This window comes from Chlamydotis macqueenii, chromosome 5 (assembly GCF_036417535.1).
Source record: "Chlamydotis macqueenii isolate bChlMac1 chromosome 5, bChlMac1.mat, whole genome shotgun sequence".
NCBI classification, from domain to species: domain Eukaryota; kingdom Metazoa; phylum Chordata; class Aves; order Otidiformes; family Otididae; genus Chlamydotis; species Chlamydotis macqueenii.
This window is the reverse complement of record NC_141560.1, coordinates 14,215,024-14,241,869: the sequence shown is the minus strand read 5'-3', so window position 1 is coordinate 14,241,869 and position 26,846 is coordinate 14,215,024. Positions and strand designations below refer to the sequence as shown.

Sequence of the window (26,846 nt, the reverse complement as noted above, 5' to 3'; positions counted from 1 at the left end):
GGGCTTAGGCTGGCTGCTGACACAGCACAGGAACTGTCCTGCTGGAGATTTCCTGCACTCCTGGAACTACTGTCCTCAATGCATCACTAGTTTGAACACTCATTTTTATTTCTTAGCAGTTCTGAACAAAATACTGGATTCTGAACTATTCCGCGCATCCTTGCAAGACTCGCCCTTTGGTACTCCCTGTGTCAGGATGAAGGGGTGTGCACATGCGTGCATGCCTGGGTGAAAGGGGGGGAGTATATTTTTAGACTCTCTCTCTTTTTCACTAAGCATGGGAATAACAACATGGGTAAAATGACTGGCAACTATACTGCACTTAACCTCTTGTTAAATGAAGACCAACAAGAAACACAAACCAAGAACATTGTTTAGAAAGACTCTACAATCTGCTATTGTGAAGTGACACCCCAAATCTAAAATACACTTATCTTTGATCCTTTGGATATGGCCTTTTATTCATCTCATCCAGAACACCAAACTCAGGGTCTGTGTATGTGCATTTACCAGTGACTAAATATTTCAACTAATTCTCTAAAATATGAAGAATCAAAACTCTTCTAAAGTTGGGGTCTACCAAGGGACAGAAAATATTTTATTCTGAAAAATGTGCACTTATTTAGTTTGGTAGTATTTTAACACAAAATTAGCTCAGTATAGTAAAATTCAAACGCAGCACCACTTAATCCACATCACTCTCCTATTAAAATTTTGTAGGGAGCTACCAAGTGTCCACAAAACTTAATTAGAGAACAATTACGTAGATAACGGTTCACACTACCTGTTCTCCAGCCTTGAAATCTTGAAGTGCTACACATTCACACCGGTCATCTTCTAAATTGTAGCCTGTAGTGATCTACCCAAGGAAAGAGTAACAAATGCACCTTTAGCATTTTATATTTATCTCTCCCATCATTGACAAAATATTGTCCTCTAGGAAACAGATATTAACAATAGCAAGCACATACATTTCTTTCTCTGCACAATATAATCTAGCTGGTAGTGATTGTTTTATGATTCCTGAGCAATCTCTTTTTGAAAAATCTCTGCATTGAAGAAATTTAAGGGAAAAAATAACTTACCTGAAGTAAAGAGAAGGCTCTGAGGAAAGTACCCTCCATAGACCACAGCCAGTCCCATGCTAAAGCCGGCAGCTTGTTACAAAGTTCTGGAGTTTTCAGTCACTCTCATGAGGCACTGACAGCTCTATGTGCTGTGCTTTTTGATTTTTTGATCTCTCAATGAAAAAGGATTAGATAACTGTGGATCTTTAGGGGATACAATCTTCAGAGAATTCTAATTTACTTGCAAATAATCCCTTTATCTAAAGTTAAGTAATACTCTTAAAATGCTAAAAGGATTTTTTTTTAATGGTAGCAGGCAATGGAAGAGGATACATTCTCTTAACAAACCTGTCCTTCTCTGAAAAAAAGTTACAAAACTGTAAAGTGGTCACACTAACAAGTAAAGCTATCCTAAAAATGCAATACTTCAATGTGACAAACAGCTTGTTCTTGAATAGTATTACCAAAGATGCAGGCATAGATACAGCCACAGGATGGACCATAAGCTGCAGAACAATCAGGAAGCAACTTTTATGGTAGGTGTTCTGAATTCAGTACTGACAGAGCTAACTTAGGGAAAAATATGCTCTGGGCCTGGGGAAAACTTAGACGCTGCAGAAGATCCTCTCTCAGCCTTTGTAAGCAAAAACATACTTGTTTGTAAGCTGACTTACATGTGAGTTGCACTATACCCTGATTCTCATCTTTGATGCAGTTTGTCCAAAGACAGAACTCCATGGATTATTTCGAAAGCTTGGCTGATGGTTTACATGTTAATTGTTTTACGCTGCCTGCATCATTGGGTGTGTGTTTGTCAACCAAAACAGCACTTTCAAAGTGAGCACGAGGAACGTGTCTATGATGCAGTGAATCCAAAATGGCAGCCACAAGCACGGGTAGCCTGGCCCTGCGGAAGCTTGCAGAATGGCTCTGCACGTGGATGCCATCACTTCAGGTCTATTAATGGGTTTGTGCTATGTTCAGATCAGAAGAGAACACCAGAGTCATGCAATACAGCCTACTGCAAAACACAGGCTGTAGTACTTGAACAGGGAAATTCCTGTGCATCCAGTATGCTGCACTGAACAATTTTTAACTGAGATCTCTGGTATAGAAGGTAATCTAACCCTGAATTGCAGGTTGGAAGTGCTGGAGGATTTACCTTTGCTATGACAAATGCACCTTCCAAGTTCAAATAGAGTTATCTTCTGAAAAACTGTAATTTCCATTCTAAAAAGGGAACTCTTGACAGCACTTGACCTGTCCTGAAATTTTCTTAGTCTATAAACTCAATAAAATACTTCTGAATGTGAAAAGTCTGTTCCAGTCTCTTGAAATGCCTGTGGAACGGAAGGCTTTCAAGGACTGGGGAAATTCCGCTACGTTAAGAGAAGGATTCTGTCCGTTTAAGCATGCTTCACTAGAGTATTGCTCATTTTTGGATTTTTTTTTTTATTTTTGTCTTTTAAAAAAAAAAAACAACACCCCCCCCCCCAAACCCCACAACAACAAACCAGCAGCGCTTCCAAAAGGCTTTTCTATCAAGTATAATGGAGTGCTAGACTCTCATTTCCTCTTTCTTTTAATAGCAGTCATGTAAGAGAATTAACAGGGTGTTTACTTCTCTTCCCACATGATAGCTGACAAATTGCATCCCTTCAGTTTTATTTCTGAAGCAGACTGATGCATGAATTTCAAGTTGTGTATAAAGCATGCAATAGTCTGCTTGGTCAGTGATTAAGGATGGACCCAGCCCAACCAGCAGAATGTAGCTTATTTAAAGCTCTGGCAGAACTGGTAATCAACCTCTGACTGTCAAAATACAATCCCACTAAAGAATAACAATGAGAAATGCATGAAGACAACCATTTTCACATAGTTCTTAGAGGCAGGTTGATCTAATTAATAGTGTCAGAAGCAAGAAAAAGCTGGATGGACCTAACTCCAGTTAAAACCTGAAGTGCATTTTATTATCTGGCTCATAGAATGGGGCCCTGTGGAACAAAGCAAGAACAGGGATCTATAGTAGCTGATTGACTCAAAAAGTATTTCAGCACAGCATCTGGAATAGACTAGACAGGGATGCATACGACGCCATCTTTTATTTTGTTTTTCTTAGCAGCTATCTTAGCAGATTTTTTCCCGATTTCTAATAGTATAAGGAAACCAACACACAACAGAAATAGGTTTAGTAACTTTTCTTAGCCTATTATCAATATTACTGTTGTCTGTCCTTCCTAAATCTAGAAACATCTATACTAGTTTCTGTAAATACAAACAAATGAGTAAATGCTGTATATACATACAAAAATATTTAAGTTCAGCACACACCACCCCTCCTGCCCTTTAGGATACACTTCAGCATTAAAAAAATGCTTCCAACTCTGATATATTACTGCACTAGCAGGTTTGGCTCCAGAGGCTGGCTCCATATCAAACCCATTGTTAAGGAGCATAATCAAAATAAAAATTACTTTATCAATTTAAATAGAAGTTTGAATGATTAAAACAACATAACTAGCTGCTCTTTTAATATAGGCTACTTAATTTTTTTTCCCTCCCGGAACCTTAATTCTCTTCCTCTTTCCTCTAATCCCAACTTTGAAGGCATTCATTAAGAGCTGTCTAATGAATACAGACAAGTCTCTGCAAAAGCATCTGAAAGAGATGCCCAGCAGGAAAAGGGTACAGGAAGCACTGATGCTTGCAGCTAAGACTTACATTACAAAAATATAAGTTTCTGAATTTTGAGCAATTTTCTTTATACTGGAGACTCTCATACAAGCTTTATTGCTAAATCAAAGTTATGAGATTGCATAACAAATAATGAAAGGCAAGAATCACTGTTAAAGAACAACATGTAATCATCTTATAAAAAGGAAAAACAAATAAATAAAAAACCCCAAACACTTGTAACTTTGTAGCCTAGCCTACTGTGCTGTATTTGGTACAGTCATAATAACAATAAATCAGCTACACATCTAGTGAAAAACAACTTGTTTTACAATTTGTTCATTTAAACTGGGCTTTTCTTATACCAACAAGACTAACACACGCTGCTGTCCTAACACTCAGATCAATTTTCCCACAAAACAACCAGGTTACTTGAATAGTACGGTCATATTCACTGCTTACAATAAATAATACTATCTACTGGAAACACAATTAGAGGGTATGAATTTTGAAGTGTACATGAGACTGGCTAACTGACACTGATAAACCATCCTCTTAGGAGTTTCCATTTCCTCACTTCAACATCAGCTAGCCTGTTAATGAAATCAAGACCTCATCCTCTGAACTAGCTCACGTAAGCCAAAATGTCAGCAGGTCTGACTTTCTATATACCTATGTCACCTTTTAAATGTTTAATATGCCCCAAAGTAGTATTTTTGCATTTTATTTCTTTGATGTAGTAACAGATGTACTGTTTTGGCTGAACTAGGCTTTGTTCTTGTTGCTGCTGTCTCCGTAACAAGGCTCTTTGGGCATGGTTAGGAGAGCAGGCGGTATTTCTTAGTCACAAATTTCTAACCACTTTCCCTAGTGGCATCTACAAGAGACAACCTCCATCATTGTCTGCTTTCCTATCTGTTCTCAGAACAAATCTATCCAGTACCATGAATCTTTTTCAGCTTGTCAGAAACAAAACTCCATGTCAAACTTGGCTAGGAAAAAAAGGCATCGCGTAACTGAAAACTTTTAAAGGTATTTTATATATACATGAGCCATAACTATATGCAAGTATGCACTCACTTCTCAAGTTTACTCTAGATTAAGAAAGTTCTCTCTGAAAAGCTATCCTAAGACATTTAAGAAACTAACAAATCTTTCTTTCAGATATTAGTTTTTTTAAGGTCACTTGAGAAGATAAAATAGCTGTGTTAAGAAGCATAATGAAAAGTGTTATTAAACTATTCTACATTAGTTGAAAGGCTAAATACTTAAGCCCTAAAGTCTTTCAGTAACACTGAAGAAATCCTTACCAGTCCATTAGTATGATTACACATGTCCCATAAAGGTATTAGAGCCAATGTAACCCTGGAACCATCTTCTGTTGGAATCTGGTTCTGCCGTGTCATGACAGAGGAAACAGCCCATCTATAAAAATTAAAAATGTTAGATGGTCAATGTTCAAAACATCAATATATGATTGGCTGTAGTCCAACCTGAAGCAATCATTTAGGCTAGGAGTTTCCAAACTTAGTCTTCTTAAAGATCACACCAATTGTAGTAGCAGTAGAAGGCAATACCACTTGCAGGAGAAGCAGCATCTCCTAGGTTTCTAAGACATGCACACAGATCAATTCCCAAATCAGGACTGCAATCTTACCCCTCTTCTGCACCCTTTGCCACAGAACCTTCATATCTTCCATTGCCTCAACTGGGACCCACTCCCACGTCACCTTCTGCTTCCCCAACCCTTCACCGCACACTTACTTTTCATCACACATCCCAAACCTGGGGTCAGCTATTCCTGCAGGCTTCAGAGCAGTTCACAGCTACTGCTTGCCAGCAGTAGCTCTCATCTATGTGTTGACTCTTGTAAGAGCTAGGAGGTATTTTCTCCCCTTGCTCCCTAAAAAGCTTATGTACTGCATGAATGGAAACCAGTGTCATCACCTGACACATGCATGATATTTTGGTAAGTGCTTCCCTTCAGTTTGCAAACTTTCGGCTTAGATTAGTATTGCTAAATTTTCCGCTTAACAGAATGAAGAGGGGGAAAAAGCCCTAACACCCCAAACAGATATCCAGGTAAAAAGAATAGAGAAAGCATAACAGAGTTTAGCACACGGACATAATTCAAAACCCTTCCAACTCAGGTTAAGCAAAGGAAATGCCAGCTACCTGTTCAAACTTAAGAATCTTCAGAAAAACTTAACATGTCACTATTTTCTAAAATCTATTTTTTATTTTATTTCAGACAAAAATTAATATTAAATGCCAGAGGGAACAGAATAATCTTAGTTTCACTATGTTCTGATCTTAATACATACACTCGTTTTGGGGGGGGGGGCGGGCAAAGAACACCACCAGCAGAAGGTAAAAATTATTTTAACCTCCGCTAACTCCACTACTAACAAGTATTTAATATACAGAATCAGACTTTCAGAAGGATTTTCAGAAGGACTAGAGATTTCTTAGAAAGATACCATCAAATTGAAATCTGCTTAATTTCTAAAAAAGCAAGTTAAAATTGTGGACAACTCTGATATACAAACACTGTTTGAAACATAATAGCAATATGTGTCTTTTAAATTGTTCTGCTTTATCTGCAAAATTTCAGACCACTTCACATTAAGTTGGCACGTTCCTCTGTGACCTTGTAAGTGAAGGAGGCACGCTTTGGAAACCCCACTTTCAGACTTACCCAGAAGTAAAACTAGGCAAAAAAAAAAAAATCCCTGTAAGACCTCATGAATGCCTTTTATTCATGCTATTTTAATCACCCAGCAGAATTAAAGCTCTCATTATCTTAATTATTCTTATTTTTATCTTAATTATGTCACCTCCTATAGCACCTCCAAGTGACACTCATGCTTCATGAGTACAGCTTAAGTTCTCCAGCTCTCCTGTTCAACAGCCACTGTAAATATTAGTTTTTACTACTAGGTGCTAGTAAAGCCTTTTATAAAAAACAGACATTTCAAAAATATCCCCAGACCCAAACCCAAACTTCCTGTAACATCAACTGAATTGTTTTCTTAAGAAACAACGAATTACCTTACTAATCTCAGCCTATGTGTGCCAGTTGGCTAAATTAACTGTTCATAATGACTATTCCTTTGTAACAATTAAAACCTGCATATTTATTTTACTTTCTTCTTCATTAAGGAAGTGTATTAGTACTAAATCCTACATTTAACATTTCAATAACAATAGGGCTTTCCCACCAATGATGCATTTCCAGGGTCCTACAGTTCACTGTATTAAAAAAAAAAAACAACCAACAAATAAAAAACAAAAAAAAAAACCAACAAAAAACCCAAAGAATTAAAAGACCAACCTGTAGTCGTCATAACTGAAAGAATCCTTTAAGGGCAGTTTGCTGGCATTAGGATGGGTCTGGGAAATGCAAGTTTCAGAAAAAGGTGAAAAGAGAAAGAAAAGAGAAATTAGAAATCAGTCAGCAGAATTTCATTATTTAGCTGCCTAACAGATCCTAACAAGAGCCAAATGAAGCAGGAGGCGTCCAGCCGCGCTACAGAGGGATCATCATGCTATTATGCTCTCATACATCACTGTCAACTTAATTTGTTGTGCCCAGCAGCCGCCATAAATCTGTTTCTTCATATTTCAAGACTGGAACCCACAGACATTGTACAAAAATAAAAATTTTAAGGTGGACTGAGTATGTGAAGGTAAAACAAAACCCAGCCTGTGGTGCTGGGTGGGCGAAAGAAATCAGACAATAAGCACGTATTAGGCTTCACCAACTTCCACATTTTTCCTTTTCTCTGGGATATCAGTAAGGTATTTCACAAATGCAAGTAAAAATTATACATACAAGATTTTCAATTCTTCCTTGATACCTGTAAAGCTTTTATTCAGCACAAGATGTACTGAATGTACAGATGTATTCAGTACAGATGTACACCTCTGAAACAAAACAGATTAAAATATTTAAATAGTTTTGGTGACAAACATCGATTAGATAGTACTTACAGTAAGCCATCTACACATTTTCCCATCTAAAAGTGGAGCAATGCCATTCGAGAGCACATACTGCAGTTGCCATTAACAAGCACAATATTTAGATTTTTAAAAGGCTTCAAGAAGCTGTAATACCTGTCCCTTTTCTGAACAATTAATTTACTAAAAGTTTCACAAATACAGGTGGTTTTAAGCCCACACTTGCACACTTTCTTTAGAACTTTGTCCCAGTTCACAAATGGAAAGCCATAACAGCATAAATTTTAATATTCAGGTTCAATTAAGTCTCAGAGACGAATTGAAGCAAATGATCAAACGGTTATTTCAGAAGATACAAATGATTTTTTGCACAGCTCTATCTTTGCGACACTCCTAATGCACGAAGCTCCGCGTAGTACGCAGCTCTTTCCTCCCTGGATGCATTAGCATCGCAAGTGCGCGGTAATTCATCATTTCTCACTGTAATGTACTTGCTGGCAGCCTGTGCAGGACAGTAGGGGATGAGGTAAAAGTGGCTCAAACCGTAAATCAATTAGAAAACAAAAGCTTGTGCTCAGTGCGCAATTTTAGGCAAATTATATATTACAAAAGACTGCCAGTTGGGTGTGAGGTCCCAGGTGCCTGCTCGCCCCCAGCCCCTCCAGTTAACCCTTTGGGTGGCCTTTCTCTGAAACACCACAGGAGCGCACAATTCCAGCGCCGCCCTTCCCTCACTTTTTTTCCTTTCGAAGCACTCTGCATTTCCATAACATCTTCATTCACATCGATGGGAACTGACTGGTCAGTGCAGAAGGGATTTCCCCGAGTTCAGTTGCATCAACACATTTTGCAGAGTTATTTCTTCTCACAAAAACATCCAGTACAGAACCAGGACCGAAACCCAGCGGAATGAACATCGGGAGGAATCTCTGCTGCAGCAGAGCAGCTCTTACACTCAAACACCATCCTGTCCCATGGCTCTGTGACAACCTGATTTCGACTTTTATTTCTAGAATTATTAATCTGGAAGTCGGCAGGGGCAGCGAGCCACGTAAGCCGATCAGCTCGACTGCAGAAATACCATAACGTTTTCAGCTGCTACGTCACCACCGGTGGTGAAAAGTCGGGACCTCGTTCCGCACCGGAGGTTCTCAAAGGAGGGGGCAGCGTACGTCACAGGAGCTCGGGCGCCTCGAGCACCCCCATCTCCCTCTCGCGGCAGACCGCGCGCCGACGCCTCCCGCCCGGCACCGCCGCCCCTCTGCGGCCCAGGCCCTGGCCGCCCGGCCCCGCCCCCGCGCCGGCCCCGCCCCGCGTCGCGCGCGCGCGGGCCGACACTGCCACCTGCCGGCGCCGCCGCGACAGCGCCCCGCTCCGCCGCCCGCTCGGCCCGCAGCGGCAAACGCGCTAAAAAGAAACTCCTCCGCGGCGGCCCGCGGGTGTCACCGCCACAGTCCGAAATGCCGGCGGTGGGGAACGCGCCTTCAGCGTACGCGAGCCCTGCCTTCCTGCAGCCGCGGGGTCCGGCAGGTTTACCGCAGGAGAAAGACCCCAGGTACGCAAACGGATCACCTCTGCCCTTGCCCGCTCTCCTCACTCTCCCCAAAGAGCTTCTTTCAACGGAGTTAAGTTATTTGGAAACAGCAATAATTACTGTGGTCCTAACACACTACAACTAAAAAGGCATTAACAGAGACTACAAAGGGCTTAAGAGTGTAAACGCGATTTTTAGGGGTTAAACACGATACTTGTGCGCAGCTCCTACAGCGAGTGCCAGCCAACGCGCTCGGCCCTGACTGGGACCAAATACCGACAGGAAGCAAGATACAGGCAAGATACAGGCTGCTCTCCGTGAGGAAAATCTGCACCGAATCAGCAGATCGCCGTGAGGTGAATTGTTCATTTGACATAAGCAGTCGCTCTGTAACGAGTCATCTTCAACACGCAAGATTCCGGATGCCTCCAAATGGCCTGTAACCCTCCCCGTTCGGAAATCAGTGAAACTTTGGAACTGCCCCTATATGGAGACCATCCAGGCATAATTCACATAAAACCACTAGTAAATTACAGTAAAGGACAAAATATATGGTCTTAAAAGACACAAGGCAGACTAAAATCCAGTGTACATAATTACCATACTGATTCCACGGTATAATACTCTAGTAGCTATTTTAAAGTTAAGATACATCAGTGTATTTGATCATGTTAGATTTCTGACTTGGACTATTTTACTACCTATCTTAAAAACCCTATAGATTACAAGAATCTGAAGACACACACAAAAGAACAATATTCTGATTAAAAAATTGATTTAGTATGCAGCTTCTCTTCATAGTCCCTTGGTAAAAATGAAATCTCCCTAACAAACACTTAATAAAACCTGTCAATATATCTAGAAAGAAAAATGACACAAATGCATTAAGTATTAAATACCCTTGAAAAAAAAAATCACATATTCCATGAATTTTTGATGTACTATCTTGACATTAATGTAAAACCTTGATATTTATAATTGACAGATATTTAATAAAGTATAGAAGATGATTGCTGCACAGCATGCAAATTGCTCAGGCTAATCAAAAAAAGATACAGACATATTTAAACTAAACAAGCATTTAATACATAAAAAAACCCTCCAGATCTAATTTTTATAGGTTCACGCAGCTAAGTCTCTACAGATTAACTTTGAAATGTGACATTATCTGCTACACAAACCCTAATTTTAACTTACCAAGTCTGTATGAAGTAGTTTCAGAAAGTTAGGAGAGGAAGCTTTAAATAAGAACTGGGAACATGAAAATGTGAATGTATTCATTTAGATGCAGGTCCTGACATTCTACTGAAAGAGTATTGTAAAGAACAAATACCATCTATTTAGTTACCCTTTCTGTGAAAATATTGTCAGAGCTGGCAATCAGGGTGATGACCACTGCAAAAACAAATAGTGGCATGCTGAATTTTATTTTCGTCTTGATGCTGCTATTTCTAAAAAAAAAAAAAAAACAAACCCCAAAAAAAACAACAAACCAAACGAAAAAAAAACCCATGCTTCTTCCCCTTCAGTGTTCCAAGCCTTCTTTGAGACATTTGGAGGATATCTCAAAATAACCAGAAATATTAAAAAGTAACAGTGATTGCTGCCAGATTGTCTGCAGCCACTGCGGAAAGAGACAGACTGTTATTCTAGTCACCTAAAACACTATCAGACTAGAAGCCAGTTACTCAGTATGGCAACTGGGGGGGTGGGGAGGAGGGGGAAGACACTTTCAGACCATTTTCTTTCTGGGAAGCAGTAATATCCAGGGGTTTGCGTCTCATGTTCAGTGTCTCACAAGAAATCAAAATTCCTGATGCCCGCATAGGGGCCTTTGTGCTAGTAATTTCTCCATCGTATTTTTGGATGGACATCACAAGATAACTAGTGTTGCTGGGGGAGGGGGAGCACAGTTCAGCCCACTGCTGTCAGCATGGCGCCAGCGCCAGCACCGAGGGTCCAGAAGCTGAGGAAGGATCACAGATAAGTGCAAATAAACCTAAACTGTGGTGCAATAGCACCCATGTCGCTCCAGCCAGCAAGTCGGCTTTGTCGGGGGCCCAGCTGAAGTGTCTCTATACCAATGCACGCAGCATGGGGAATAAACAGGAAGAGCTGGAGATGCTTGCACACGAGCAGAGCTACAACCTCATTGGCATCACGGAGACGTGGTGGGATGACACATACGACTGGAGCGTCAACATGGAGGGGTATAGGCTTTTTAGAAAAGACAGGAAGGGGAGACGAGGGGGTGTTGCTTTCTACATCAGCAACCGGCTGGAGTGTGTGGAGCTCCACGTGGGGATGGAGGAGGAGCTGACAGAGAGGTTATGGATCAAGATTAGAGCATGGGGACGGACAGAGGACGTTACGGTGGGGGTCTGTTACAGGCTGCCTGGCCAGGAGGACAGAGCAGATGAAGCGCTCTATAGGCAGATAGGAGCAGCCTCACGGTCACAGGCCCTGGTCCTCATGGGGGACTTCAACCACCCTGACATCTGTTGGAGAGACAACACAGCAGGGCACAGGCAGTCCAGGAGGTTCCTGGAATGCGTGGATGACAACTTCCTCCTGCAGGCGACAGAGGAGCCTACAAGGAGGGGTGCCATGCTCAACCTTGTGCTCACCAACAGGGAGGGGCTGGTAGGGGATGTGAAACTGAAGGACAGCCTTGGCTGCAGCGACCATGACATGGTGGAGTTCAAGATCCACGGGGCAGCAAGGAAAATACATGGCAAGCTCTCTGCCCTAGACTTCAGGAAGGCGGACTTCGGCCTCTTCAGGGACCTGATGGGCCAAGTGCCATGGGAGGCGGCCCTGGAGGGAAGAGGGGCCCAGGAAAGTTGGTCTATATTCAAGGAGCACCTCCTCCAAGCTCAGCAGAGATGCATCCCAATGAAAAACAAGTCGGGCAAAAAGGCCAGGAGGCCGGCGTGGATGAGCAAGTTGCTCCTGGACCAACTGAAAGTGAAAAAGGAAGCCTATAGAGCGTGGAAGTGGGGACAGGTAGCCTGGGAGGACTACAAAGAGGCTGCGCAAGTGGCCAGGGATAAGGTAAGGAAGGCCAAAGCCCTGGCAGAACTGAATCTGGCCAGGGATATAAAATGCAACAAGAAGAACTTTTATAGGTACGTAGGGGACAAAAGAAAGTCCAGGGTAAATGTAGGCCCCCTCCAGAAGGGAACTGGTGTCCTGGTTACCCAGGACATGGAGAAGGCTGAGGTTCTCAATGACTTTTTTGCCTCAGTCTTCACCGACAAGAGTTCCTGTCCCACCGCCCAAGCTGTAGAAGGTGCAAGCAGGGACTGTGAGAATGAAGAACTGCCCATTGTACTCGAAGAGCAGGTTCGGGATCATCTGAGGAAACTGAAGGTGCACAAGTCCATGGGTCCTGATGAGATCCATCCGCGGGTCCTGAGGGAACTGGCGGATGAAGTTGCCAAGCCACTGGCCATCATATTTGAGAAGTCGTGGTGGTCTGGTGAGGTCCCCGATGACTGGAAGAGAGGGAATATAACCCCAATTTTTAAAAAGGGGAATAAGGAAGACCCAGGTAACTATAGGCCGGTCAGCCTCACCTCTGTGCCTGGCAAGGTCATGGAGCAGATTCTCCTGGAAACCATGCTAAGGCACATGGAGAGCAAGGAGGTGGTTGGAGACAGCCAACATGGCTTCACCAAGGGCAGATCATGCCTGACCAATCTGGTGGCCTTCTATGATGGGGTGACGGCATCAGTGGACAAGGGACGAGCAACTGACATCACCTACCTGGACTTGTGCAAAGCTTTTGACACTGTCCCGCACGACATCCTTCTCTCTAAACTAAAGAGACATGGGTTTGATGGACAAACCACTCGGTGGATAAGGAGTTGGCTGGATGGCCGCACTCAGAGAGTGGTGGTCAACGGCTCAATGTCCACGTGGAGACCGGTCACGAGTGGCGTCCCTCAGGGGTCTGTGCTGGGCCCGGCCATGTTCAACATCTTTGTTGGCGACATGGACAGTGGGATAGAGTGCACCCTCAGCAAGTTCGCCGACGACACCAAGTTGTGTGGTGCCGTCGACACGCTGGAAGGGCAGGATGCCATCCAGAGGGACCTTGACAGGCTGGAGAGGTGGGCCCGTGCCAACCTCATGAAGTTCAACCAGGCCAAGTGCAAGGTCCTGCACCTGGGTCGTGGCAATCCCAGGCACAAATACAGGCTGGGCGGAGAATGGATTGAGAGCAGCCCTGAGGAGAAGGACTTGGGAGGGCTGGTGGATGAGAAGCTTAACATGAGCAGGCAATGCGCCCTTGCGGCCCAGAAGGCCAACTGCATCCTGGGCTGCATCAAGAGAAGCATGGTCAGCAGGTCGAGGGAGGTGATTCTCCCCCTCTACTCTGCCCTGGTGAGACCCCCACCTGGAGTACTGTGTCCAGTTCTGGAGGCCCCAACATAAGAAGGACATGGACCAGTTGGAGAAGGTCCAGAGGAGGGCCACGAAGATGATAAAAGGGCTGGAGCACCTCTCTTATGAGGACAGGCTGAGAGAGTTGGGGCTGTTCAGCCTGGAGAAGAGGAGGCTCCGGGGAGACCTGATAGCGGTCTTCCAGTACCTCAAGGGGGTCTACAAGAAAGATGGGGAAAGGCTGTTTAGTAAGGCCTGTTGCGATAGGACGAGAGGTAATGGTTTTAAAATAGAGGGGGGTAGATTTAGATTAGAAATTAGGAAAAAAGTTTTTACGATGCGAGTTATAGAACACTGGAACAGGTTGCCCGGAAAAGTGGTGGAGGCCCCACCTCTGGAAACGTTCAAGGCCAGGCTGGATGAGGCTCTGAGCAACCTGATCTAGTTGGGGATGTCCCTGCTCCTTGCAGGGGGGTTGGACTAGATGACCTTTGAAGGTCCCTTCCAACCCTAACCATTCTATGATTCTATGATTCTATAATGATTCTCAAGTCTTATAAACTAGATGCTAGAGGACTCCTCCACTTCTGAGAATGGAAGAATACTTGTTTTCATTTGAATAGTATGAAGGCTTCAATGTAGAAAGGGTAGGTGCCTTTCCAGTGGAGAAGCCATCATAACCTTCACTTCTGCTATCCAGCCTGCAAGGGGATTAACCTCCTGTAAAAGAGTGGCCAGACTATTAGAGGCTGCAACCCCTCACCCCATTCAATCACAAAATGCCAAAGCTCATTTATTAGAGCTCCTAATCTTGACAAGGAATTTCCATTAAAATTAGCTTAATATTTGCTTGTTTACCAAATAATGCAAAGTACAAGTCCTGTTAATGTAAAATGCAACAAAATATCTAAGTTAAAATTAAGAGTACAAAAGTTTACATAGTGTTAAATCAGTGATCATATGCGTGCTACTAGATGTCTTGAAAATAATTGATGTATTTTGGTGTCAAAGCATATTGGGCACTATATTCCTTCGTACCATTAGCCCTTGTATACTCTGAGTAAAACAAAATCAATTGAATCACTGTATGTGATCAAAGTTAGTGTTATTTTTTTTTTTAAAAAGACACCACCTCTCAGCTGAGATAAGCTGACCATCAGAGTAATCTACTACTCCACTGTAATACATAATTAAAAAAAAATCCTTGATTTGTTGGTTTCCTGAGTTTGTAAACACAGAGATGCTTGGATTTCTGTGAAGAATATTTCAAGTACTCGCAAGTCCAAGGCAAAGTTGTGGGCAATGACTGCATCAATATTACTAAATCAGATTTCAATATTCTCAAAAACCTCTTGTGTACCACTGAAGTAGAGACAGCTCCATTTCTATCTCAGGAAAGCATCATACCAAGTGTTGAGATTACACTGAGGCCATCATTCCACCCCCTTCCCAGTCCCCAAAGCACTAAGGGTACTTGAAACAGTTAGAGCCAAAACCAGTTTAAGCTTCCACCTTGTTAACTTTCATTCCTTTGAACATAAAGCCCAAGGGTTTGTTCCTTTTGACCAAACTGTTTTTTTCCTCCCCTTCTTTGCAGATTCTCCCCTCTTTCCAATGCGCTCATTAGCATTGAGAGATTTCGTTATGAACCTTGTCGGATGCTACATGATGGTTTCAGGCCAATGTGTAGGTGTACAAAAACACAAACACACACCACACACTCACACACACTTTCAGGGCCAGAAGCGGGAAGATCTGTCAGCATTTGCTGGTTACTGTCCCTTTCCCAGCTCTGGAAATCCTTTGAAGCAGCAGCCTTGAAGAGAAACTCCTCTCTGTGGAGCTGCTGAGGCTTTAACTGGCCTAAAGCTAAGTAAAATAAAGAATTCAGAATGGAGGATCCCAGTGATATACAGGGAAACAAGAACTCACTTTTTCCGTTGGACATATGCTGCCTAACCTAACAAGGGAAAGTCAGTTCACTGTACAGGGCAGGAGACAAAGCCAAAGCTTATTTTACTTTGTAATAACAGTTTATAACTACAGAAGCATGTTCTGAATTTTTCAAACAGCCTAATTCATGAAGCACTAGGAATTATGCCCACAAACCTGTGTTGTTATATGACTTTTTATAATGGAAGAAATATCATCCTACTTTGCAACAGCTAATAGAACAAATCTTAAAATTAAAAAGGTACCACAGGATTGAAACTTACTCAATCTAAAGAGCATTCTTGCTTATTCTTTATGTCAGTATTTTTTATTTACTTTGCGCCAATTTACACAAGAAAGCACTGTTCCAGACTATTAGGGGATTCATGTAGCGGAAGCAGAGAGGAATGACTCCTTCTGGTGCAATGGAATTTAACTGCACAGTCCCTTTTCCTGTACCTTCTACCTGTAAAAATTGTTCTTAGTTAATGAGACAGCAGTGGCATAACAGACAACTCAGACCATGACATCAACTACTAACTGAGGGGTCTGAAGGACTGACAACACACTTCACATGCGAAGTGGACATTACTATTTTCTGATGGAGTACACAGTAATTGTTTTCAACTGACTGCAAACCAGTACCTTGCCTACAATCCTGTGACATCTCCATTATTAAACAGAGGCAAGACAGCGATGGACTTTTTAACATCTACTTCTTGATCATTCAATTTACAGAATAGTACCTAACATACAGAATTCTAAAATACTAATCTTTCCCAGAAAAGAAGGCACTCACATATGACATTTAAACTAGTGACCAAGTTTTCTATACCTTTTCTTGTCCTTTCACAAAATCACCTAGAGCTGAATGCAGCCCCACTAAGGGCTGAAGCAATGAAGTGGCAGAGCAAGCTGGCCCGAGACTGGGCATGTTTTGCCATGACAGCCTCCCCTGTTCATCCCATCCCCATTCATGTAACAGAAAGACACACTAGGTACATTATCCGCTGTGGTAGATCTCCTCATGAAATACAAGTTAGGTATTCCTGTTGAGCCTTAAACTGATAGTTTGAGTCCGTTGTACTTTATTGATGCAGGTACAGTAAGACAGCTACAGTAAAGAGTTTCCTTGCAAAGGTCTATGCCTGCAGACTAGGACCTATCATTTGCTCTTTAGGCTCCTCCTGAGGCACAAGGTTTACCTTGTTCACTTTGTTTAGTGCAACACATGCACTATGTTCATGCACAAATTCATCACGCAGCTCCATGACTGATTCAATGAATCACAAGCCACAAATAAAATGCTGTAATGGAAAGTCCAAATTCAACTGCTTTAAAAGGACTGGGACAATATTTCCTAATCACAACCACTCCACATCCCAAGAGTTGCCTAAAAGCATTAATATTATGCAGTACGGCCAAAGTTTTGTTACCTGTGATTCGACTACTCAAGTTTACAGATAACTCATACCAGGAGCCACTTCAGCGGAAGCTTGGATCACGATCGTACCGCACTGCACAACCGGCATTGCACACAGGGCACGGTAAGTCCCAGAATCAGATGTACTGGGACTATAGTACACACACATCCAAACCAAAAAAACTTAGCACTTCCTCTTCAACTCACATTCAAACCATAGTACAAGAAAATAAACTTTGGTTTACTTAGCAACATATCAATCTCCTACTGTGTGGAGTATTAGCATTGGGTCTGACTGAAGAGGATAATCCACTTTGTAATTTAGTTAAATTACTAATTTTAACAAAGATAAGTCCCCTGTATAATTTTGCAGTGCTTAAAGAATACATCCTTTGAGTATTCCATTATAACAAACATCAGCTTGTTATCATATTTTACATTTATGGAACATTTGTAACTGCTGTTATATCAGGAAAAATATTAAATCTGCACAGTAAGTACAAACTTTATATGAGAAAGTATACTTATAAGTGCATGATGATCTCCTGATGTCTGCTGAGGCACTCACTTCCACAAAAAACACAGACAACATCTCTAGGGAATAAACTCAACTGCCCCAGAAAGTGTAACTTGGTTAAAAAAAAAATAAAAACATAAAAAGCAACTAACAGAGAAGCAAACAAAAAACCTCTCCACTCTATTGGCTTATCTGTATTCCCAACTAGAAGAGTGGTTGAGAACCTCATCTTCCAAAAAAATACTTTAAAAGCCCGTAATGCTAACAAAAGAACGTATTATTTCTCCCAGATGTGGTTTAAACTGTGCAGAAACAAGTTTTGTTTAGCACTTGCGTATATGCTTTGAAGTACATCTCTGTTCCTCTAGAGGAAAGAGGGCGTTTCGGCAAGTATAACAGAATCCAAACCATTCAGAATATAAAATAAATTAAAACCTACTGATTAGGAGACCTTAACAATGAATGTCCAAAGAAAGATAACATCTATATCTAAAATGAAATGTATGTTTTTTCCTGTCTGTCCTCCTCCAACTTTAAAATATTCTGACTGTAAGAAATAGCAGACACCAAGTGGGATGTCCCTGTATTTCGATCTAGGCCAGCACGATCCAACTGGCGCCCATTAGCTGAATCTGGACCACAGGATGCCTCCATATGGCCTGCCACCTTTTCCTTGGAGGAGATAGGGAACAGCTGTTTGAGGAGCAAATGCTGCCCGAACAGCCAAACACCTCCTCCTGTGTCCGGCTGGCTCAAAGCCCAGAGCTGTCGCTGTGTTCCTGTGGAAGGCGAGGAAGGAACGGGGGAAGAAGGCAGCAGACCTCCTACCCACGCAAGGACTTGAGCTCTTCATTTGTCTGAGACGGACAGACGCAACCAAGCAAAGCCTGTAGCAGCTTCTGTGATGGAGAGGGGCAGCCACAGGAATGGCCCAACGAAGCCCCAGGATCTGCCGTTATTGTCATCACAGCCGGGGTGAGATATACCAGAAGTGACACAAAAATCAGGAATTTGGCGCATGTTTGCAAAGTCTAAACCACCTTACGGTAGATGCACTAAGTGGCACATACAAGCATGCAGTCAATCTTCAGTTTGCTGCCAGCAAAACAGATTAATACAATATTTTGGCCCTCACAGAGAGGAAAAACACAGAAAGGCATAAATATATTCCATTATTAAGTGCCTACTGATTTATTATTGATCAAGCAGAACTCAGGCATTGAAATTCAGACAAAGCAAATCTAAATAGCAACACTTTTACCTCTGTAACTGCCCACTCAATGGAATTTTAAATCTTTCCTTAAGCTGACACATATAGTAGATAAGGAAACAAAAGGAAAAGATTTTTATAGGTTTCACAACTGTGACATCTTTCTTCCACTCATTTTTTTTACAGTGTCACTGACATCACTTCTGAACAAAGCTATTTGCTTGGCATGCCAATGAGAATAAATGAACTGGCAGGGGGGGGGACTGAGAACCCTAAGGACCTACCTGGTTCCAAATACATTTGCTTTTGACTGCATATTAGTTGAACTCTTCAGAAGCATTAGAATATTTGCTATTATATCAACTTAAAATAATAAACAACTTACAAATGTGATTAGTTCAGAGTGTTTTAAAAGGCAGTATATACTTGTCTGCATTCAAGTCAAACATTATTTAGCAAATGAAAGTTAAATGGTGGTATCTTAAAGCCAAGTACAGAGAGAGACCAGATGTTTTACTTCACACTGACCTGGAAAATCATATGCTTATTGGAATAGGACAGATTAGAAACAGTACAGAAAAATAATGTAAGAGCAGCATAAGCCATATTGAAAGTATCATCACAACCTCAAAAACTGGTGTCAAAATTAAGCTAGAGATGTGAAATCTCACCTAATATACCCAATATTGAAGAGTCAAATGTGATACCAGATTTTAAAGATGCTATAATATTGAGATCTAGAACTTAATATGTTAAGAAGTCCTAACTAAAATTATATTCCAGTGCCTAACAGCTAATAACTGGATTTTAGAATTTAATTCACACTAAATCAATTAGTCAAATTTCATATGAATAATAAATTAAATTTTGTATCTGATCAAAAAGGATTACAGCCTCCAGGAAGTTAAGTTCTCCGTCCAATAGTGCAAACAGACAGATCAAAACATCTATGAATAGATTACTGCAAGATTTGTATTCACAGTGGGACTACAGTAATACTTTCACAAGCACTGTCCAGATGTCAATACACACTAGTCAGAAAACTGGTATGACAGTGTTCCTGTAGAACACTGGATACAAACCAGACTACCTAAAAGTATTAATGACTTTACCAAATAGATTCTATTAAAAGGAAAAAAAAAAAAAAAAAAGGTGTGAATCATGAGGCAGCTTCTGCCTTCTTGAGTAGCAGTAGGTTGACAGAAGGCAAAGAAAGCATTTGCAAGTATTTGCTCACTAACTTAGCAAAGAAACATAAAACTGAGTAAAAAAAAAAATTACTTGCTAAAGTGTTAAACAGGTGACTTTGCTTTCTCCATTTAGTTTAATTTTAAAATTCTTACTTACCAATCTCTTGCACTGGGGAGCCCAGAACTGGACACAGTACTCTGGGTATGGCCTCACCTGTGCTAAGAAGAGAGGAAGGATCACCTCCCTCGAGGTGCTGGCAACACTTCTCCTAATACAGCCCAAGATGCTGCATTTTTGCTGCAAGGGCACATTGCTGGGTCATGGTCAACTTGGCCCCCAACATATTCATGGGATCATTCCACCTCAGGTGCAGGACTTTCCACTTCTTGTTGAATTTTACCAACTGTCACTCAATTTCTCTAGCTTGTCAAGGTCCACTGGATGGCAACTTCCCAGAGCCTATAGGCTAAAACCACCGACTAAATCAATGTCAAACTGCCATCTTGGACAATCCTGCAAAACTGATCCTTTTCCCAGTGCATGAGAAGCAGCTGCATACAGACACTACTTACACCTAGAGTGCCATGAATGCATACAGCTGGCTACCATGGCAAAAGCTATGGCTGGCTGATGGGCTCTGCTAGTTTCAAGACCTGCTACTCAAGAGATTTTAAAATGTCACTAAAATTATCATAAAATTGTACTTTATTAAGGCAACTAGTAACAGCCTTTACTAAATCTGGGGAGAAGATAAAACACTGCTTCAGACCCATAGTGTGCAAGTTCAGGCACTTCCACCTTCTCTAAAAGCACTCCTTATCTTGTTTTGATTTACAAAAACTTCTCTGTAATAGACTACAAACAGGCACTCAGATGCAACTGAAAGTCAAACAGGAAAACCACTGCATATTCTTTTAATAAAGGTTCAAACTTGGTTATATTTTTTTTAGGAATGTAATCTCACTGTGAATGTCTAAACTATATGGCTCCCTCTTGTGCTTATTATACCACATTTCAGTGTACAAAAAAAAAAAAAAAATAACATTAAGCCATAAATATTTGGGCTCTGTTCACTCTTCAGTAGGCATGCAATGCCCATAAATGTTAATGGGAGCCACTCGCATACCTTCCAGGGGAAAGGAAAACCCTGTAGTTTACAAAACTTCTCTTTGGAACAAACTAAAAAAACCTCTTGCAAACGACAAGTCTGCTGTGATGAAAGTACTTTTTTTTACCATTCACTGTATTTTGATAGCAACGCAGAGGCCAAACACACCTTTAAAGTACATCTTTAAGAACTTTTAACTATTTTTTAGTTATTGAATTACATATGTTTAGAAAGGTGTCAGTGCAGTTTACAGAGCACGGCTAACATGCTCAAGGGTTTATTTTTGTCTACTCAACATCCCACCTGTTTCTGCTTATCAAACCAGACTACAGTTTAGCTTGCAACAGCTGTGAAATGCATAAATCTGCCCATTCTTCTTCATGTGCATTCAGACCAAGCACTTGGAGAAAGAGAACTGCAGCGTTCTAAGAAAGGCACCCTTATGGAGAAGCTAGGGAAATAAAACAGACCAGCACTTGTCAAACTGTTTAAAACTGCACACCTATCAGAAGCCAAATTATTTTCATAACAGTCTAGCAAATCTATTTTGAAAGAAAATGAAGCATTTGAAAAAAAAAAAAGAAAAAAGATTTGTTAACCTTTTTATTCCCTCAGCCACTAGAAACATTTTGCAGACTAAAAATGCTGCAAAGGAATTAAAATATTTTGTCTGCACAAAATATTCCCTTTTTCAGTGTCTTCAAATATCAACAAAACACCCTTTATTTCAAGATGCTGCTTGTTTTACTTTTTGTAGCAGAACAGCTATCAAGAAAGTAAATATAGTTATAAGATTTTTGTATTTCAAAAAGTGTATTTGTAAATTAAAAAAAAAAAAATAGTCTGCATACCTGAAGCAATATCAAAATCCTGGTCACATAACCACGTTTCCTTGAAATGCTTATGCTAAAGCAGTAGTAGCATTGAATTAAACGATGGTATATAAAAATCTAACTTTCACATTCATAAAGCCTGCAAAGTACACTGCCTTTCATAGGACAGTGGTTTTGTTTTGCTATTTTTCATTTATATGATGAATTTTTCTCTCTGCACTTCTTCTTCCCTTTTCCATATGCTCATGAATTTTCCAAAAACATTACCCTTAACACTAGTATTTTGTGGGCCAACTTTCTTCAGAAAATGATATGAGTGCATGCAAGATTATACTAAAATTCATTTCAGCTTTTCTGAAAAATTGTTTTAGGTAAGAAAGAGGCTTTTTTAAAAAATGAACTTTTTTTTTCTCCACCATTGCATAAATTACAAGCTCTTATTTTTGAGAGCAGAAACAGAAATCAAAAAGTTTAAAAACTTTTCCATGAGTTTGCAGCAAAAACATCAATAATAGGTACCCAGTACATTTACTTGGCACTCCTGGAGCCAGTTGAAATTATGTTATCTTCCTAATGTGACATTTACTGAATACTACAGAAACATTCAGGTGAAATTGTGGCTATGTGGCAGTGATGAAGCATGGCACCAAACAACCAGAACATACCTAAAATGTACCTAATATTTATTATGACTCATTCTCTAAAGAAAGCAAATTATTCCTACCTGATTCACCTTCATGCTCACATTCGACACAAAACATCAGCTGTATTATACAAGAACATAAAACAAGCAATAAAAGCATTCATCAGGAGAATAAAAAAAAAAATCTCACCTAGATTTCTGACCACAAGTGATCTGAACCTACATTTTAAAAATTCATACAAAAGGCAACAGTACAGTACTAAACACTGTCTTGGGTATACTAATATAAGTCTCAGAGATGACCACCATTTATTTAAACATTATTTCCACAAAGGTTTCCCATTGCTGCAGATCAAACCAAACTGAATCAGTCTCCACAATATCAGACTGAGAAGTCTTCCTCCGTGAGCTGCCATATCAGCTTCCACAGAATTGCTAATGTAAGACAGAACATATAATAGCGCAGAGGTATTAAAGGCTTGTTACCATGTACGTCCCTGCCTCAAAATGAAGTGCATCTTGTTTGGTTTCCACTCACTATTTTCAATTACTTTAGTTTTCAAAACTTATCAGTCCACTCCTTATACTTGGTAAATTGACACTGTGTTTGTTGATTGAAAAAAAGAGGAAAGCTTTGGAACTCTGATAATGTTAAAGGAGAACAGAATTGCTTTATGTCTTCTGACCTCTCCTATGGCCAAAAAAAAAATGTCTCTAAATCACATAATTGTGGAAATTCAGTATGTAGAGTCATATGCTTTTTACACAGGTTGTGCCACAAAAAGCTTTGGATGTTTAGACATTGAGCACTACCTTGATAACAACACATCACCATTCACTTAGAACATCAATTATGTCTAGACATCAGAGTAACAGTTCTATCTTAGAAACTCAATTTAAATCATTACTTCAGAACATGATAAAAAGTTCACCCATCTCAAGCCTTCCCATACTCAAATTGTTACCAGATGGTTTTATCTTTGTATTTGCAAGCAATCAAGATAATGATGTTAAATAGAATAGAAAACAACAGTTAATCCACGGTCATTGGAAATACAACATATGCAATGGCTTTATTCTATGTCAATCAACAAATATAATTTTACTTTGCTTACTGCAAAATACACATTTTTGAAAGAGTCATAGGTTGTAGATCTCTGCAGGTCATGCAGCCCAACTTTCCACAGGCAAACTTCTGGAGTCTGGCTACCAACACCAAGTTGGAAACAATAATTGGATCAGCCCTTATCTCCCTTTCCCCAGAATAAACAAATCCAGCTCCTTCAGTCTCTCCTTGTATGGAAAAAGGGCTGAAGCAAATGACATCTTAATAGCCCTCCTCCGATCTCATTCCTGTTTGTCAATATGTCTCTTGTACTGGTGGGCCCAAAACTGCACAGTATTCCAGACGAAGCCTCACCCAATGCCAAACAAAGGGCAGTAATCACTCCAACTAAATACATTCTTATATATTCATAAGCCTACTGAACTGTGAAATTTTAATGGCAGTTCAAAAAACCGCAGGAAATTGCTTTAATGATTACAACCTTTAAGAGCAATATACTTGCTCTATTATTTGGCACCACTGTTTTCACACCTTCCTCAATAATCATTAGAACGACATATAATACATACTACATTTAAGATGCTTACCTGAATAACTTTGTAGAAATAGGCATACTGTCGAGCTGTATTTTTATATTGGCTAAAAACATCATGTATGGCCTGAGTTGACTGAAGATACTGCACTTCATCTTCTTCAAAATAAAGAGGAGTGTCATATTCACTGGGGAGCGTCTGGATGTAGGGCAGCCAGAAAGAGTTGGGGTTAGCTCGCTCACAAAGAAGATGGAATGCCAATGTTATATTGCCCATGGCTTGAAGAATTCGATCTTGAGAATACAAGGATCCTGAATTAAACCAGAAAGGTGAGGCATTAAATTAATTGTCCGTGGAAAATATCATCCTAGATTTACTTTAAATGAACATGATGAGATAATATGTAAGAATTTCCAACTAAAAAAAAAGTTTTTCAAGTTTCTGAAATACTTAGCTGCCCACATGGTTATTTAACAAGGTATTTAAGCAAATTATTTAACACAGTAAACACCTTATGTACAATTGCATAATGGAAGACATGAAGAAACTAGAACAATACTCTCAGTACCTCACAACATCTCCAAGTGTTATACAAGCTACATGATATGCGTTCATGTATTGGGTTTGCACGGCAAGGTTTTGGTAGCAGGGAGGCTTATAGGGGTGGCTTCTCTGAAAAGCTGCTAGAATTTTCCCGTGTCTGACAGAGCCAATGCCAGCTGGCTCCAAGACAGACCCACCACTGGCCAAGGTCAAGCCCATCGGCAACGGTGGTAGCGCCTCTGGGATAACATGGTTAAGAAGGCAAATAAAAACTGCACAACCAAAGAGAGGACTGAGAATATGTGAGAGCAACCACTCTGCAGACACCAAGGTCAATGAAGAAGTAGGGGAGACTCCCCTGCAACCCGTGGTACAGCCCATGGTGAGGCAGGCTGTCCCTCTGCAGCCCATAGAGGCCCATGAAGGAGCAGAGATCCACCTGCAGCCCGTGGAGGACCCCACGCCAGAGCAGGGGGTTGCTCAAAGGAGGCTGTGACCCTGTGGGAAGCCCACACTGGAGCAGGCTCCTGGCAGGACCTGTGGCCCCGTGGAGAGAGAAGCCCAGGCTGGAGCGGGTTTGTTGGCAGTTGTTGTGACCCTACAGGGGACCCATGCTGGAGCAGTCTGTTCCTGAAGGACTGCACTCCGTGGAAGGGACCCACGCTGGAGCAGCTTATGAAGAACTGCAGCCCGTGGGAAGGACTCACATTGGAGAAGTTTGTGGAGGACTGTCGCCCATGAGAGGGACCTCACACTGGAGCAGAGGAAGAGTGTGAGGAGTCCTCCTCCTGAGAAGGAAGGAGCGGCACAGAATGTCTGATGAACTGACCGCAAGCCCCTCGTCCCCCTACACCGTTGTGGAGGAGGAGGTAGAGAAAATCAGGACTGACATTGAGCCTGAGAAGAAGGGAGGGGTGAGGGGTATGTGTTTTATGATTTTATTTCTCACTATTCTACTCTGATTTGTTTGGTAATAAATTAAACTAATTTCCCCAAGTCAAGTCTCTTTTGCCTGTGACACTAATTGAATGATCCTCTCCGTATCCTTATCTCGACCCACAAGTCTTTCATTATACTTTCCCCCCCCCATCCAGCTGAGGAGGTGAGTGATAGAGCACCTGGCATCCAGCCAGCGTCAACCCACCACAGTTCAAAACAACACACACACTTCTGAAAGATATCTAGTGTGCCCAGCCAGAAAGAGGAAAATTAAATTCTTTCCGCTGACACTTCAAGCTCCTAGGTATTCCAAACCTGATGGTCAGCACAATACTCAAGTCCTGTAATAGAGGAGATCAGCTGAAAAAAGAAAGTCTCCCATTGAGTAATCCCTCAACTTCTTGCTTAAGAACTTTCTTAAGCTCTTACCTAATACTGAATTTTTAGCTGATTCAACTGTCATCAACAGTTTTCTAGGAACCCACAGAAATAACTCTTCAGCCTACAGAAAGGAAAAAATCGGGTCAGTTAGCATTTATATTATATGCCAAGTGTCTCAAACATACACCATCTTTAAAGTACAGGTTTGGTTTTTTGGATTTTTTTTTTAGATCAAGACTATTCTGCATCAAAATTCTTCCTTCTCTTCTACTGCAAATTAAACAAATATGCTATGTTTCATATTATGGTAACCAAATGTTCCAGTCTGCATTACATAAAGCTTAAAACAAAGACACTTAGACTACAAAATAAAGTGCTTCAGTTTGGAACTGCTAACTGCTAACACAACCTCAAAGCTACCAGATACATTACATTGCTACAAATTACGTGATAAAATATTTTCTCCCAGTAGAGGTTTTTTTCACATTGCCCATTCTTATTTTAGAAGAACTGTTCAGGATTTTTATCAACCAGTAGTGCTAGCCTTATTAACTATGTGCTACTAAAGCCCTAAAATTGATATATGTTCATTTTCTAATATTCTTTCTACAACAGCTGATTGTTCTTCAGAGCTGTTTCCCATCTGTAAAATGTGAATGGAAAATCTTAAATGCTTACCTTTTAACAGTTAGTTAACTGAGTGTGTCTATATTCCTTACCCAATGATCAAAATACATTCTTTACAATTATGAGGTAATTTTGGTTTTTTTCATTTTCACTGGGAGGTAAGTATTGCAAATACCTCTTTCTGAGGCAAAAGGACCAGTGCTTTAAAAGAAGGGACATAAAGGAAGAGGAGAAGAGACTAAGTAGCTAAAAAATGGAAGAGAAGGATAGACCTATG

General features: G+C 40.9%; 1 protein-coding gene across 2 annotated transcripts in view; it reads right to left on the bottom strand.

Annotated features, from left to right (window-relative positions):
- SETD3 (SET domain containing 3, actin N3(tau)-histidine methyltransferase) overlaps positions 1 to 26,846 on the bottom strand; it is a 63,319-nt gene that overhangs the window by 8,597 nt on the left and 27,876 nt on the right. For both annotated transcript variants that reach the window (XM_086750057.1, XM_086750058.1), the window contains exons 5-9: positions 25,991 to 26,063; positions 24,134 to 24,390; positions 7,075 to 7,133; positions 5,051 to 5,165; positions 785 to 859 (exon numbers count right to left, since the gene is read on the bottom strand). In XM_086750057.1, coding sequence (XP_086606183.1) covers positions 785 to 859; positions 5,051 to 5,165; positions 7,075 to 7,133; positions 24,134 to 24,390; positions 25,991 to 26,063 — 579 coding nt within the window. The remainder of the gene's footprint in view (positions 1 to 784; positions 860 to 5,050; positions 5,166 to 7,074; positions 7,134 to 24,133; positions 24,391 to 25,990; positions 26,064 to 26,846) is intronic.